The 18,506-nt window shown below is 27.3% G+C and overlaps 1 protein-coding gene across 1 annotated transcript; it reads right to left on the reverse strand.

Moving 5' to 3' along the window:
- Window positions 1-5,901: 5,901 nt before the first annotated feature.
- On the reverse strand, window positions 5,902-6,348 carry LOC136088231 (THAP domain-containing protein 2-like). The gene has a single exon (XM_065811914.1). It carries the CDS (start codon window positions 6,346-6,348, stop codon window positions 5,902-5,904), a length of 447 nt encoding a protein of 148 aa, XP_065667986.1.
- Between the last annotated feature and the right edge of the window lie 12,158 nt (window positions 6,349-18,506).

Here is an 18,506-nt window from a genome sequence, read left to right on the forward strand (position 1 = left end):
CATGCTATTTAATACTCATTTTATGAATTATTGCTATGGCAAAAAAGTGTTTTTGTAATGTTACTACTTACCATTATTATTATCACTTCCTTAAGTTTATGAAGTTGCAGACTGCCAAGGGTAACTTAATTAATTGATAATCAAAAACAGCGTTAGAAGCTGCAAAAATAACCTCTTCAACTTCAAAGGCACAGTCGTGCCGGATCAAGAGTTCACTATATAAAAACATTATTTTGAAGAAAAATAAAGTTCTTATTGCAAATAAAGTCTGTTTTTTCAATTTAATAAAAAAATTTTCAAATCTTTACTTTAATGTGGAATAAAGAGGGATCTTAGAGGTCATGATCACAAAACTTTTTATAGTAAAATACAAATGTTATTCGCAAATATGTTTTTTATCAAAAATGTTTTTTATAATGTAAATCGCAAAAATGTTTCTTTATCCAAAAACGGTTTGAACTTTTTTTTAAATGGAGTGTTGTTTTCGTCTATCGATAAAAACGGTTTTCACTTTTTAAGTGAAAGTAATTTGTGCTAAAAAAAAAAAAAAGCTAAGAAAAATAAAACCGCAACCGTCCCAATTTTTTACATTAGCCTTTTTTTAATTTTTTATATCCTGCGGTGCTTTGTGATAAAACCGTATAGACTTCTAAAAGCGCTTCAATTGCATAAATTTAAATTTAATGACAACTATTAGATATTAGGCAGTATTTTAATTCAACATTGTATTAATATCGTATCTTTCAGAACTTTTATAGAAACGATTTTTATATCTGGAAAATTATATAGTCTAACATTTTATTTTAAAACTCCGTTAATTTATTTATTAGCTGCATTTTCTGCAAATATATCAAATGTCATTGAATTTTTATTCTATGAATGCAGTTAAATTTGGTTTATTTGTTGTAGTCTTTTTAATTTCGCTACGTTGCAATATTTATTTGTTGTATTTTTATTAGCAGTGAATGTGCTATTGTTTTTTAATAGATATATATATTATTTAAGCGAATGATGAACGATTAATTTGTGCATTGAATGATGAACGAATAATTTATGCATTTAACGATGACATAAAAATTTGATATAATAAAAGCGAGCAATTCAGAAGAATAAATAGAACCGTAATGAGATCATGAAACTAGGCATGCCAATTAATTCGACAACAAATTTAGAGATGACGCAAGTGTGGAAACGCGTGAGAAAGACAAATCAGTTTGAGTTCAGAAACTGATTAGCATATGAGGGAATCTAGCAAAAAAATAAAACTAGCAAGAGAGGCTGACAGGTAAATTGTGCTGCAGTCTCTCTTGCAGCCAATATAGACTAATACAGACTAACTGATTAAAACATATTTAAGATGCAGCATATCACAACATTGTTTTAGCTCTTTCGCCAATATATTGATTGAGAAAGTAATAACTTGCAAAACGGATTTGCAAAATTGTTTTGCAAGTAATAACTTGCAAAACCGATTGATAAGGGATTAATTGTTTAAACTTTTTAAAGCTACGCGTCCGAAATTAATCATGCATATAAATTTTGTTTAAAAAAAAAAGCTAAATAAATTTCTCCTAAGTTGATTTAAATCTCAGAGGTTATATACAAATGAAGAAGAAGTCCAGCAACTATTTTGTATAAGAATAATGTACAAAAGCATCAGAGACTGAACGCTTGCTTTTTTTTAAATGACACAACGGTAAATAATATTTTGCATCAGAACTGAGACATATGATTATTTTATCACCAAGCCCCTTATGTATGTATATACATAATATATATATATATATATATATATATATATATATATATATATATATATATATATATATATATATATATATATATATATATATATATATATATATATATATATATATATATATATATATATATATATATATATATATATATATATATATATATATATATATATATATATATATATATATATATATATATATATACATCTAACGTAATCAGCAACGTTAAATATTAAAATAATATTTAACCAATATAATTTATATGTTGTTATTATTGACGCGAGCGGTTGAATGGGCTCTTTTTTAAATGAGTTCAAAAACTAGCATCCAAAACATAGTCTTATTTTATAAAAGTACAATCATATTTTGTAAAAAATACAAAAAAATGCAACTTATGTACTAAAAAATGTAACATATGTCATAAAAAATGCAACATATGTACTAAAACTGCTTATAGTGTGCTAAATAACATTTACGGAAAACTAATTTTTAAGCAGATTGTGAGTGAGGTTAAACTCAGTTCTTATCTGTTTTAGTTGATGAAATCACTGGTTGTGATTACAATGAGCAATTGTGCATTTGCGCTTGCTATTTTTTCCAAGACGGCATTGTTTAAGAGAAGTTTGTTAGATTTAAAAAAATTTATATTGCAACATTAACTTTTGAGAAATGTTTCAGAGACTCACAACTTTAAGACTAGAAATTTGTTATTGTGTTGGTCAGATTTATAAAAGAGCTTCTACAATTTCTGGTTATGTTAGAGATGTTCCAACATTATCCTATTGTAAAACTTAGTTCATTCAACGTCACGATAGAATGCATATTTAAATTGTTATTGCTCTAACTTTTGAAAAATATTTTATAAGAATTATTATTCTGAATTGAGCTTTTATGGTAATATTTTTCTTTTTCAATGTCAACGTTTAATATAAAAACTGTACGGTGTCGTAAAAATCCTCGATTTCAAATGAATATATCTTATGAAGATATATTTAAAATAGATAACCTGTTAATGTGATACACTGCTAAAAGACATTATTTAAATAAAAAATTGAAACAAAAGAAAAAACTAATTTTCCGATGAAAAATATATTTGAAAAAATATCTGAAATTAAATTTTTTTTCAATTTTTTTTTTTTTTTACATCTATAATGACGGAAAAACTCTAAACGTCTAAAAAATTAAATAACTTTGTGACGTAATATCTTGATGCTTTATAATATTTTATTCCGGTTGGCAGGTTTTTAAATTTAATCACGAATTATTGAAAATATGCTTGAAACAGTAAGTGATTTGACTTAACATGTAAACAAATTTTCTCATTAAAAAAAAATTTTCTTATTAAAATTTTCTCATTAAATTCCTCTCATCAAATTTTCTCATTAAAAAAACATTGAACAAGAATTTTTAAAGTTACATTTGTTAACCGAATTTTTGTAGCATACTGAATATTTCCCCTGAAAACTTCAGTCAAAAATCGTCAGCCAATGTAAAGATATTATGTTTCAAAGTTAGCCTAGTATTAAAGAATCAAATGTTGTAAAAAACACATTTAAAGTTTTTTTCAAGTAAAATTTTGTTCAATGTCCACCAGAAACATATAAAAGATTATTTTCATTAGACTTTTGTTTAGCATTGAAACCTTTGGCTACTGGTCATAACTTTTTCTTAGTTTTATGCATTTTTATATTGACTTTCTCTTCATTTGCTTCACACGAGATTTGTCAAACTGAGTAGATGTTACGACTGTTACATACCTAATCAAAGTTTAAAACACTCAAAATACTCTCATAGTTAAAAGGAATAACAGCACACATATTTCTTATTAGCGCGCCACCTTAAAGTTGTCTTATAACCTATAAACACCGTTTTCTTATTATGAATCAATTTATGAGCAGGTTTCAACCAAATCAGAAGTTATAGATTTTAACAGTCTTTTGCCTTTTTGATCTAATTTTTAAATAAAATTACTGTTTTTGTTTGAGTGTTGTTTGTAAATAAAGTACTGTTTTTGTTTACTGGTAAAAAACTGAATTTGGTGTGATAAAACTTTTTTGAGTAATCAAAAAAGTTTTATCAGACCAGATTATAGTAGTTATGGGTGCCGAGTTTTAAACGAGATAAAAATTATTTAATTTAATGAAGTTTTAAATTGTCCAATCCTTAAGATATTTTTACATCGTAAACACTGCAAGTTTCGTATTTGGAATTACTGGCTGTTACGGTAGAAAGTTGATACAAATTTTTCCGATTATTTTCTGTTATGGTTTCAAATCGGTTTTAACCGATAACCGCGGTTTTTGGTCAAAACCGATATAAATGAAAAACGTCGATTTTCATAAACAGTTTTAGCGGGTTTTTTTGTATAATGTCTTTTGAATGTTTACTTATTACAGAAAGGTATAAAAAAATCAAATTTAAATTCCATTGCCTACTTTATTTATACGGCCGGATATTTTGCATTTTTAAGAAAAAAATAGAAGGCCAGTTTTTAAAATCGTAATGTTTCATAAACTTAATACATTTTGAACATTTTCAAAATTATTTTACTTTCTAAATTTAAAAAGTCCACTAAAGTTGTATATATTCATAATTTTAGATATTAAACGAACATTTATTAAGAAATAAATAAATAAAAAGAGTCTTTATTTTAAAATTTAGAATTACTAAAAACAATGTAAGAAATAAGAACAGTTATAAAAAATATTGAAATATTTTTTTCTTTTCATTAAAAAATAAAACAATTATATTATAAATAATTTATTAAACATTCTCAAATTTTTTCTTTTTAAAAGATTTTACATGATCAACAGCTACTTCGCTGGTAGAGATAATTTTTTTATTATTAAGAAAAATGTTGATAACAGTTCTTCCAGCAAGTTTTATCCCAATTTTCTCATGCATGGGAGAAGAAAAAGTCTGAAAAGAGTCATAAAAGTGGTTTTAAAAATATTCTAAAGCTTATCGTGCATGTAAATTAAACTTCTTTATTTTGTTATAAGAGTAGTCAATCATAGCAAAGGATGTGCAAACATAATTTAAAAGTGATGGTGAAGGAATAGTAAGACCGTTTAAAATTATGTTTACATTTAAAATTGCCAGAATGTAATACTTTCATTGTTATTTTTGGTGCTTTACGCAAGCCAGCATTAAGAGCGATGTCTTTTTCATAAATATTATAGAACGTGCTCTATTTAATTTCTCCCCCACATACAATTATAGGATCTTTAAATCCATTAAAGTTAAAATTTGGAAATAAAAATCTTTTGCAATTTAACAAATTATTTCTGATGTTTTTAATAAGATGTACAACATCAAAACAAAGGTAAATTTTTTTTAGATTGTCAATAAAAAACAAATCTTCGGCTTGTTGATTCGATGCACAAAGAATTTTTTTAAAACAAGAAACATTATAGGAATGGTTGTCACACACAATAACTCTAACATTAAATTCACATTCAGTTAAAATACGAAGACATTCAAAAATTTCTTCTTTCAACCATTCAGCATTGATTTTTTTTTCAGGAGACGTTTTAATCACATATGGAATGTTTTGTTTCAGGCCAACTATCATAAAACAAACTATTCCCTTAAACATTTCTCCAGACTCATCACTACCAATCATCTCTCCAGCAAAATACTCCTCACATTTTTGCAAGTGCATTTCATCAAAAATCAAGCAAATGCCTTGAGATATCTTACTTTCTAATTTTAAACGTTTTACACAACTTAGAGCATCAATATTTCCACTAGTTATTTTTTTAAGTAATGATAATGATGGTAAAGGTAATTCTTCGCACAAAAGTTGGTATGACTGCATAGAAGTATATCGTAATATCAGTGAATATTTTATATTATTGGCTGAATAAATAGGTTTTTTCATATATTTAATTTGCTGTAATTCAGTCAATACAGATGAAAATTGTTCAGCTTTTGATTTAATGTAGGTAGAAAAATTATGAAGCATACTTTTACAAGATAAACGACAATCTCTTCCTTGACGAAACCACTGAGGCAATGACAGAGGTGAACCTTTGTAAAATAATTTAACATGCATCTCATTGTTTACACGAATGCACTCTGTAACTTCTGGAATAGATAAAGTACTATGACTCAATTTATAAAAAATTACATTACATGATCACTTCATGAATGAAAAACCATCTAGAGCAAGACTTTCAGTAATATCGTCAAAGCTACTAATCAAATCATTCAATAAAAACTGTTCATATTGATCTGGCTGAAATATTTTTTTAGTTGGTGATTTTCTTAACGAATTAGAAGATTTTATAAGTTGTGATGAACCTTCTTCAGTCAAATTTGTGCAATCAAAAATAGTTGGAATAGGCTTTAGTTTTTTTATTAATCTAAAACGTTGATTCCTGTTACCTTTCTGAAAATATTTTTTTTCAAAGTGTTTGATGCATATAACGGAAGAATTAGTAGGTGTCCAATCTTTTCTATTTACAAATTTAATCCAATTTTTTTTTAACTCTTCATTTTTTGGAAACGAAAATACAACTGTAGATACTTCACCATAATTATGATAATTTGAACGACAATTTACAACGCAACATTTGTTAACCATCTTTTTGAACTTTCAAAGCTACTTCTTTAAAAAACACTTTTCGAGAAAACTGGCCTTCTATTTTTTTTTCAAAATGCAAAATATCCGGCCGTATAAATAAAGTAGGCCATATTAAATTCTTATTTTTTTAAATAGATTGTGTTTTGCTAGAAAGCTTAACAAGTCTTTTCGTTTTCAAAATTATTCAAGTATTCCAAAAAAAATGTTCGAATACTGAATAAAACACACAAATATATAAGAAGTATTTGAATACTCAAACAGAATGGTCTTTTTTTTTTATTAAAAATTTTTATTTCTTAAAAAGACATACTGATATTTTTAGTGTTTATTTTGGTTCAGCAAAGTATTAACGCATAGATATGTAATAAAAATAATACACCATAATGTTTCTATCAATTATTTAATTTTTTTAATAATATTTTTGATGAAAATATATTTTGAAAATATATCTTCCAGATATAGGGTAGATTAGGGTAATATGAGCACCTTGGTAATATGAGCATACTTAAAGATTTCTTAGATGTAAGCAGTTAAGTTAAAGTTGCTATGTATTTTTTGAATCGACTTTATGTGGTGATTACAGGAATCCGTGAAATTAGCGCAAATTTATATGCAGTAATTAGCGGGTATCATCTAATTAAAACGCTGTTAATTTTTTTGCGTTTTTAAAATAATATCATCACGCATGAATAAATCTGTGGCGCGAAATTTTGGTGCTAAAATAATGAAATTAATTTTTCATAAAGAAAAATATGTTAGGTAAATATCCAATCCTTTTTGGCTTGAAAAACAATGCATAGAACTATTTAGTTTGACTTTATTTAAAGATACCATTTTTGTGTAATATGAGCATGCTCAAATTACCCAGTGATTTTCATTGAAACTACCTAGTTTATAGTCCTAAAAAAGCAGTAGTTTTAATTGGTTTTTTGAATAAAAATAAAATATAGTAATACTTTTTATTATTTTAACAACACTAAACATTTTTCTGTAATTTAAATTCAAAAAAATTGAATTTTTATTGTTCAAAGGTTTGAGTAGATAAAAATGAAAAAATAGCGAATTAATTTTTTTTTTTTCTTGCGGAAAACACGGTAGTATTGTTTCAACAAAAAGTGGCTTAAAATTTGATCTTTTAATGATAAGTTTTGTTAATAACGAATCATTATATTCCAAAAATTAGTTCTAACTATCAGGTTGGTATTTGTTTTACAAAGTTAATGTTTTTTTGTGAGCTAATTTAAAATGCTCATATTACCAAGTGGTCTGGGTAATATGAGCATTTTTGTTACTTTTTTAAAACCTCTGTGTTTTTAAGAAAAAATTTCGGATGCCCAAATATCTAAGTGGATCATGAGAAGGGATCCCTAAATATTGTTTATTCGCAAAAATTTTGGATCTAGCTTAATTATTTTTAAAATTATTCCAATTTTTGCTTAAGGTGCTCATATTACCCTAATCTACCCTATCATCAGTATGGAAATTCGGAATTTTACACCAAGCGTAAAATTTTAAATTCAAGAGATGTTGAATAGATGCAGTTCTGTTGTAACATGCTCCGGTGGATCCACAACTACTTTGCGGATTCATATTTTGCGCCGTGGAATGACTATCAAAAGCACTTCGACTGGAGAATTAAGCAGCAGCTCAAATCCAACACCAGAAAAAAAATTAAAACCATGGACAGAAGGTGCATTGGTGTCAACCTGCATAAAAGCAAATGTAAGAAAACCTATAAAACTGGCCTCATTAGTGTTTATGATTCCTGTCCATTTAAATTCATTTGGTATCTGTATGGAAAGAGAGGTCGTAGAAACTTCTCAAATTGGTGCAGCAATTAACAAAAAGCTTGATTAGTTTTGCTTTAATCATGCAATTCATCTTGGTGTGTGCGACACGTTTTATACAAGAAAAATAAAGATACAAACGTACCAGTTTTCATGGAAACGGACATTGATTTAGAAGATGATGAACATGGAATTTACGATGATAGTTTTATTTTTGAATCAGTAAACAATGAGATTAATGTTGACTACCCTAAAATTTTGATGAATGCACAAAAAGTAGTGAAATTCATAAAAATGTCATCAGATCGTAATCAAGTTTTTTAGAAGAAAGTTACTGAGGAATTTTGTAAATCAAACTGCATCTCGATTGTTGAAATTTTTTCAATGACTGCGCCTTTGAAAAACTAAGAAATGTTTATTCCAGACATTTACTGAATTAAATTCTCTTGATGTAATCGACCATCTAAATTTTAAGTCATTAGCTTCATTAAATATCGCTTTAGAGTCAGAAAAACTAGCACTGGAATTCCTTAGCAGAAAAGATGCAACGTTATCGACAGCAGATACTCTTCTTAAATTTATGCTCACAAAACTATTTGCTATGAATACAGAAATTGCATCTTTATTGCAATCAAATTTAAAAAAGCGCATCGATGAAAGAATTAACGGAAATGTTATGCAGTTGTTAAAGTGCCTAAACTTGCGTTTAGGCTTTTTGGATTTACTTCTAATGACGAGGAAATACTACTAGCTGAATCATCACGTACAACATCAGAAAGTTTACGTGTTTCTCTTAAGGATGAATTAAATGCGGTAGCGGTGTAGTTTTGGAGCGCTCGCTTCATAAGGAAGAGGTTCCGCGTTCAATCCCCACCACGGCCCTGGTAGTACCGCGTTCTACTTGTTTCTCCACGCAGCGACCTTATCTGTCAAGGTTCGGCCGTGAGGAGGTGAATTAACAAACAAAAAACCCACTTCTCAATAAAGATAGCATCACGCACTTGCTTAAGTCTACTGATTAATTCAAATGGCTTAAGCAAGAGTTTTTGTAGTACCGAAATACGGGCAAAAGAACAGAAAGTCTTGAAATAATTTACAATGCGATACCCTCTAAAAAGCCCAACTCAACATATGTTTTCGATGTTTATTAAACATCATGTTTATTCGAGCTGCAGTAGTTTCTGCACAAAACTCAGATCACGATTATCTGATGAATCGTAAAAATCTTTAGTTTTCTTAAAATTTTTTTACAATAAAAATAAGCCATTGTAAGTTTTATTTCGAAAAATAAACATAATGTTAGAATACTTTGTTTAAATAACTTTTTTAATTAATAATACAAGATAAAGTTACATAAGTTTTATTATTTAACAAGAAAAACCGAAAACCACGGTTAACCGCGGCTTTTTTAAAACTTAAACCGAAACCGCGGTTTTTTTATAATTTAAACCAAAATCGCGGTTTTTTATAAATGCGGTTGTTTAGAAACCTAATATTCTATTGTAAAATTTAGCACCGAACAATTTTGGTTGAAATTGGTAACTTTAGTTGTTTACTAAATATGACTTCGCTCAATATATGATTTGAGAGGAATAACTTGAATTATTTATTTAATATTATTTATTTATTTTTTATTCATTATTATTTATTTGTATATGTTTATTATTTGCTTTGATAATTTATTTATTTAAAGCGTAATTTAAAATTATATTTAAATTGCTATTTACTTAATTACCAAAATAAACATTGTAAATTAAGAATGTTTTTACTTATATTTTTTCATTGTAAAAATCAAATATAAGGTATTTTTTACTTTCTTCTCAATGAAAGACACATATTGTAAAAAAATTTGCCATTATAAAGACTTTTTTTAAGTCTTGATATATATTCTTTTGGTCTATACATACAACCAATTAAATTCTTTGAGTTATCTACTACAACCGATATTCTTCTAATTACATTCACATTAGTTTATTTAATATTTTTACATACATATAAAGCTGCTTAAATAACGTTTACTTTATCTTCGTCCTCTTTGATTTTTGTGAGTATCTAATAAAACAACATTCATTGTAGCATTTATAACTACAAGTTGATCTATTGGTGGTTGAATTTATGAAACGATTGCACTATGTGTTTTTGGCGTGGCAAAAATACAAAAATTCGCAGATTTTCCCAGATTTTAGAAAACTAAATTTCAAATTTTAAATTTACCAGAATCCAAATTTACCAGATTAAATTTACCAGATTTAAATTTACCAGATTCCTAGATTGTCCCAGATTTTAGAAAACTAAATTTCAAATTTTAAATTTACAAATACTCAGATTAAAGAAAAAAATATTTTCAAAAATTGTTTTTAATGATAGTAGTCTCAAATTTAAGTTATTTTGTAAAATTATATGTTTGTTTTTCTTACAGTGTTTCATGAATAGTTTTTTTTTTTGCTAATTTTTTTATATGTTAAAAAGTATTAAAATATATACGTCTTAAGATGCAAACGAAAAAAAAATACTTTTTTCTTTTTCGATTTTCATGATGTTGTAAAAAATAGTTTAAATCGCTATTTCCAACTTCTGTGAACTCGCAAAAAATTTGATATCAAAAGGTATCGACCAATCTATTTTTAAATAACGTGGAATAGACTGTATTTTCAAGAAACTAAAAAATTAGCTGTTTTTTTTTTGCAACTATGCAAGAAATTTCTATTTGAAGTTTGCGCTACCTGGATTATAGCCAGTCTTCAAGTTTTTGTTTTCCCAAATGATAATTGATCAAAAGTCTTCATTAGACTTTGTATTCAATAACCTATAAAAAATGGTAGTTTGCTATTGATAATTGACATTTAATTAGAGAATTATTTGCAATAATTATCTAAATAAATTTTTATTCAATTGAAAAATCATCACATATAGTCCAAAAAAAGTATATAATCAAAAAATTTTTTCTTTGTTTAATGTATTAACACATGTCATCAAAACACATGTCATCAAAACACGTCATCAAAAATCATACAGATTCATAAGCTTGTTCAGCTGACATGTGGCAACATGTGACAACGGTAAATTGATAGCTGAAGAAGCCGCTTCATTAAAATTGATGCAGATCTTAGCTTATTTAGTTATAAACAAATACAACAGGCATCAAAAATAAGATATCCATCTTGTTCAACTGTTGAAAAAAAGCACTTAAGTTGTGTGGTCCACAGGATAATCAATTGGAAGTCAGTAGTTTAAGAGTCAAAGTAGATTTACAAGCACTTATGAATCACACCACTGAAAGAATTGTAAAAATGAGGCAAAAAGAAGTACTAGATTATTTGGATATCAGTAGCAAACCAAGTGAAAATATGTTGCTATTAAACAGTTGGGGTATGGATGGATCTACTGGACAAGTTTTGTACAACCAGGCGTTTTCCGATTCTGTTGACAGTCAAGATTCAAGCATGTTTGCAATTGTAAGAACACCTTTTGAGGCGCAGAGTGTCAAATTCACAAAGTAACTTTTTGCGGACCAACTTGATGCCTCTAAGTGTAAGGTTTTGTAGACCGATTGCAGTTCATTTCCTTAAAGAAATTGCCGTAGTCGTTTTAGACAAACAGCGTCAAATAGAAAATGAATGTTAGAATTTGCATCTAATGAATATTGAATTAATTAATGGAAAGTTTTTTATTATTAATTTCGTGCATGATTGACGGAAAAGTTTGAGGAATTATAGCATTGTCAACGCAATGCTGTTTTATTTGCGTAGCTGCACCAAATGCAATGATGTGTTTGAAGAACTTTCCAAGTGGATTTACTACAAAAAAGGTACATTTAGCTATAGGATATCTCTGTAACATGCTTGTATAAGAATACATTTTATAAAAGAAATTATAAAAGATTGTTGAGAAATTATAAAAGAAATTGTATAAGATTACATCTCAAAAGAAAGCATCTTAATTTGATTTCCCTGCAGTTGGTGGAACAGGAACATTTACAATCGTAAATGTTTGCAGAAAAGCTTTCTCTGACCAAAATGAACTAAGCAAGGTATTAGGGATTGACGAGATAATAATTAAACTGTTCAAAAATGCCTTAAATTCAATAAGTTGTCAGCAAACATTGAATTCAAAGTTATTTAAGCTATACTAAAAAACATTATATCGTTGATATTTAGATTTGTATGATTAGTATAAAATGCTGTCAACAGTTGACAAAGTTCTTGCACACGGAACAAAAACAATAATAAACTCAACAGCTCCCTTGGGAGTTTTAGCCAAGGGAGCATCTGAATGCCAAAAAAAATATAACAGATGTCAAACAAAATTTAAAGACGTTTTTAAGAGTGCAATAAGATCCTCCAATCCTCTTATCAGTTCTATCTCCTTGGAATCTAGGCGGTCAACGAAAGTTGTGCTCAAGCTTCCAGAAGAAGTAAAGATTTTTTTGATTATGGAAGTGGACAATAATGAATCTATAAAACTGTCATAACTAGAATCTTCAGAGTTAGAATCATTGGAACCAACAGAAATTATTAATTTAGAATATGAAATAATGAACACTTTATAAGCTACTAATAAAGATTATTTGGAAGATGAAAACATTGACGTGTGAAATAAATGTAGCAATATTAAATGAAAAAATTTTGAAAAATTATTACTTTTAGCAGAATTTTTTTAATGCTTCTAATGCAATTTCAAACGATATTTTAAAATATTGCCTAATCTTTTTAAAAATTAAAACAAGTTTGCAACCTTTTATAGAAATACTAGTATCCTCTTAATTATTTATAGAAGTTCGAATTACAAGAGTTCAACTGTATTTAAATGTTTTAAATGTTTGTCACTTGTTCAGTTACATATCCAGGAATATTATTTTGAAGGAGGTGGTGGTGGTTATGGGGGGGGGGGGTATGGGAAATGCTGAAATTTTTTTGTATTTTGTACCACATCTGCGTCTCCTAAAAAAAATCGTTCTAAATTTTTAACATATTTTACGACTTTCAGATATTAGGGAAAAGGGTGGGGGAATGCAAACCCCATCCACTCCAACACCCACCCTTACCCCCACCTGGATGAAGAAGGTGATTTTCAAGTTATTGGTTTTTTTACGAATAGTCGGCTAGTCTGGTATTTGACACAATTAAGTTGGGTAAATTTTTGGCGCACATAACGTAACGTATATTACCTTCACAATAAACAGATACTGGTTCCTTCACAATAAAAAAGGATTGGTCCCTGGTCCAATTCAATTGGTTCCTTTTATCATTACTATTGAGATCAGAAATTAAAATTTAACTATTTTCAGGTGTGGACTCCAGCATGACTCCTAATGTAAAAAAAATTTGTTTAATATGGTCAATGAAAGTGCAGAAAATCAATTTAAGCTGCAATGTCAAAGTACAGTAATTTCTTGAAAATACTATTAAGCATACTGTGCTGATAAGCAAATCTAATTAAGTCAAAAAAACAACAACAACGAACAAGCAATAAAATGAATTCATAGCTATTAGTTACTTAGACACGTTTCTCAAGTTTAAATATTTATTTTTTTGTTAAAAACTTAAATTAACTTAACAACTTTGTCATATCTTTGAATCCTTTTTGACGAGTATTCCATATGTTTTTGGCCTCGATATGCAATGCTAAATTCCGAATCGGGTATGTGGACGAATTTTGGGCAGCATCGAGTTTCGTGCAAACAGACTTTGACATCAAAAAAATCACACTGCCTTTAACTTTATAGCAGTGTTATTTTACGTTTTAGTGAATAAAATTCTTTTTCATTCAGTTAATGTTAATGCTACGTCGTTAGTCCCATTATTTTTGATAAAAAAAAAAAAAAAGTTTTAGTCACTAAACAACGGTTTTCCGCATAAAATGAAAAAAACTTAAATCTTTTAACACATAACTTTTAAAGTTAACTGTGCAACAATGGAGTACGGCACTTCTTTAAAACAAGTACGAGTCGCGACCCAATTTTACCATTTATGTTTAAAAAACAGAATAAGTTAAAAAAAAAAAGTTTACAAATTAATATTTTTTTAATATAAAAGCATTCTGCACGAATTAGTGAAGACATTATATTTCGTTCGATCTGCCCGAAATTTAATTCCACTGAATTTTGATTGCGTTTTGTGGTTTTAAATAATTCAAAAACCTATTTTAAAGTTTCTAATGACGTTTAGTGCAAAAAAATTAAAGTTTTTATATTTGTAAACAAATTTGATCAAGCAAAAATTAAATGATTGCATTATAAACATATTCTAATTTTGTAATCAAGCTGTTACTCTCAATTGACAATGGATACTAAGAAAAGACAAAAATACCAAAAATAAAATGAAGAATCTATTATACCCGCTGTTGCCGGTGTCCGTAATAATAATTTTTCTTGGAGAAAAGCAAGTATAAAATATAACGTACATTTACATTCGGGGATAGAAAAAAAGGTAGATATAGTGTTTATCACGTTGAGAGTGGTGCAACTGCTGTAGGTCGGGAACTGAATATGTATACGTGGTTGCACATTAACTCGAATAAAAATAATATATCCACACCTAAACCGTTACCCGATTGTGATCTGATGTTTTGACACCACGTGCAACTGCAATAAAAACTACAAAAAAACAAACCTTCAATAAGTATACTCCAGGGATGTATAAGGAAATCCAAAAAAACATCGTTAGTGTCAAAGCGGTACATTTATTATTCCAACAACTACAACATTTGATAATCTAATCCCTAGAGAATCACTTTTTGATAGGTATAATTACTTTGTGCATTTTGGATCACATTGGATCACTTCAGCACCACCCAGTTTAAACAACATTTCTAATGAACTATCCGCTTTGTCAAATACATTTTACGAGATTTGACAATATTCTCCACATCAAAACTACCTAAATTTTTTGAAAATATCATAATAAGCAGAAAAAATCAAAAGAGGCATTTTAAAACATCTCATGATGTCAATGGAGTCGATTTTTTAAAAACTCAACAAGATGATTAAAAAATAAAAAGAAACAAAATGAAGAGAAAGAATAAAGAAAAAAAAGTGAGAGAAATCAAAATTGAAGGAAAGTGTATCAACGGCTTCTCTCAAAAGATGCCAATTTTCAGAAAACTTTGAAACCTTATTTCTTTGAATTCTCAGAAAACTTTGAAACCTTATTTACCTCTGATAGTTGAAAGATCTCTTAAAGATCACTGGGACTCTTGATTAGCTATAGGTCTCATGTTTGTTTTAAACTCCAAAGTATTACTATATATGATATATATCATAAAATATTCTATTATAAAATACACATTCGAAGAGTTTTATGTAGAAAAAGTTTCCACACACCACCTTCATTGTTTATTAGATTTTATTAACACGAATAAAACAATTTAATTCTAGTGCGGCTTGCAATTAAATAATCAGTTTTAAACAACTATTTCATAATAATTACTACAGGTAAAGTTATATACTACAAGTAAAGAGACATTTATACTACAGCTAAAGTTATATACTATAAGTAAAGAGACCTTTATACTACAGGTAAAGTTATATACTACAAGTAAAGAGACCTTTATACTGCAGGTAAAGTTATATATACTACAAGTACACTCTAAAAAAACTAACGCCAAAATAACAAAAAAATAAAAATAATAACGCCAGAGTTGAGCATATATAACGCCAGTTATCCGTTAAATTAGCGTTGTATAAGTGTTATATTGGCGTTATATTGCCGTTATATTGGTGTTATTTTAACGTTAGTTTTATCCGTTATATTTGCTCAACTCTGGCGTAATATTGGCGTTATATTGAAGAGAAGATGACCTAAAGAAAAATGTGTTATATTTGGCATTATATTTTTTATACAGATACAATTTTTACGAGCACATGAAAAAACAAAAACGTTTTAAGATAATAATTACTATATAAATAATTTAATTGACTATGATCAGTTAAATTATTATTGTATGTTCAATTAAATTATTATTATATGTCTTGGTTGTGAACATATAGAAATGTAATAAAATTAGTAAAATAAATTAAAAAATAATTACAACAGTGTTTAAAGTTTACATATAAAATTTAAAAGCATTTAAAAAATATATAATATATAACCTTAAAATTGGGTACAAGATGTTGACACCACTCAAAATTACAAAACGAAAAAAGATAACCAATTTATATCATGTGTGTTTTATAATATATTTTCATTTAATTGATCATTTATAAGTATTTTAAAAAGGTATAACCTTACCATTGTTACTTGATTTTGATGCCACTAAATAAAAATTAAAAAGATATAAAATATATTAATTTGAACAGTTGTTTATAATTATTTTTCAAAGATATAACATTATTATAGCTTCTAAGTGTCGATGCCACTAAAGATATAAAATTAAAAGGATAATAAGCAAATGACACCTTAATAATTTATGGAATATAAACTCGTATTGAAATAATACATGTAGCTTTACCAATGCTACTAAATGCTGTTGCATCTAAAGGTCACAAAATAAAATGAACAATAATTTAAAAAGACATTTTCTTTTACGAAGTCAATTATAATCATTTTGAAAAGATATAACCTTATCATTGCTATCAGATGTCAATAACATTAAAGACTGCAAAATACAAAAGATAACAAGCAAAAAAACTTCTTCAAAATATCGTTTATAGTGATTTTAAAAGACATCATCGGTAAGATTATCATTGAAAAAACACATAAAATAGGGTATAACATAAAATCATAAACATTTTATAGGTTATTTATAAATATTTCGAAATAATATAATTTTACCATTGCTACTGATGTCACAATTGCCATTGATATCACTCATAAATAAAGGATGAAAAGAAAAAAGAAAACAAGCAGGCAACCTCATCAAAATATATGGATTATATACTTACAGTGAAAAGATACTTGAGACTTTAAAAGTGGTACCAGATGTTGATCCGTTGGTAATAAATGTTGCAGCCACTAAATAACACAAATTAAAAATATGTATAATATATATTAATTTAAATAGTTGTTTATAATAATTTTTCAAAAATATAACATTACCATGGCTATTAAGTTTTGATGCCACTAAAGAATATAAAATAAAAAGTCTAATAAGCAAATAACACTATAATAGTTTATGGAATATAAACTCGGATAGAAAAGATACATGTAGCTTTACCACTGGTACTAAATGCTGTTGGCACTAAAAATTACAAACTAAAATGAGCAATAACTTAAAAAGATATCTTTTCATAATAAGTCATTTATATCATTTTATTTATGATTTCCATATATCATTTATGTCATAACAATCATTTTTGAAAAGATATAACTTTACCATTGCTACTAGATGTTGATGCCACAAATAAATACAAAAAACAAACAAGCAAACAACCCTTTTAAAATTTATGGAGTATATACTTGTAGTGAAAAGATACATGTAACTTTACCACTAGTACCAGATGTTGATGATACTTGAGTCTTTATAATAAAAAAGGTTGATAAGTAAATGACACTTTTAAAATTTATGAAATATTTACTCATACTGAAAAGATAAGTGTAACTTTACCACAGATACAAAATGTTGTTGCTAACTAAAGATTATTTAAAATGTTTAATTTAAAAAGTTATTGAAACTAATTATAAAAAGATGTAATATATAACATTATTATTGGTACAAGATGTTATTCCCACTAAAAAATACATTTTTTTAATAAAATGTACTACATAAGCGAACCAGTAACATCTGCAGAAACAGATACTATTTTTAGGGTTATAAAGTTTTTATAATCATTAACTATTGGTATTTATTAAAACAAAAGCATAAATAATTTCGCACAGACACAAACACACACACAGATATAGTTTGGAGTCAATAAAAAATCTTTTCTTCAAAGCTATATTTATTATTTTACAAGGTCATACAGGTTATGGCTTATTAAAATTTTTAGGATTTCGTCAGTAATTTTAATCAAATTTAATTATCTGAAAATAATGTGAAGTTTTTTTATTTTATAGATATTATCAGTTTTGAACATTTGTCAACAATATTATAACAAAAATTTAAAGACCAAAAATAATATTAAGAGTAATTAAAAGGAATTAATCACGATCTTAACTATAAGCTATTGATTTGTAGCACATATCTTGATGCAGCCTCTAATTTTAACAGATATTTAACTTTTAAGATAGTTTCTTGGAAAATCCCGAGTAATTAGGCAAAGCAAGATGGATAAGATAAATCTTTAAGATAATAAACTGCTACAATAGCAGCTAAAACCTCTTTCATGCATGTTAATTGAGAGCTACATAATTCTTCTAGTTCGTGAACAAATACCATAAAAAAAATAATTTATCACTACCTGTGGTCCATACAATGAGAGCAGAGTAAGTTCCG

This window comes from Hydra vulgaris, chromosome 12 (assembly GCF_038396675.1).
Source record: "Hydra vulgaris chromosome 12, alternate assembly HydraT2T_AEP".
Classification (NCBI taxonomy): domain Eukaryota; kingdom Metazoa; phylum Cnidaria; class Hydrozoa; order Anthoathecata; family Hydridae; genus Hydra; species Hydra vulgaris.

Bases quoted from the DNA above. Each gene is read 5' to 3' on its own strand.
- LOC136088231 (XM_065811914.1), bottom strand. From the start codon at position 6,348: ATGGTTAACAAATGTTGCGTTGTAAATTGTCGTTCAAATTATCATAAT.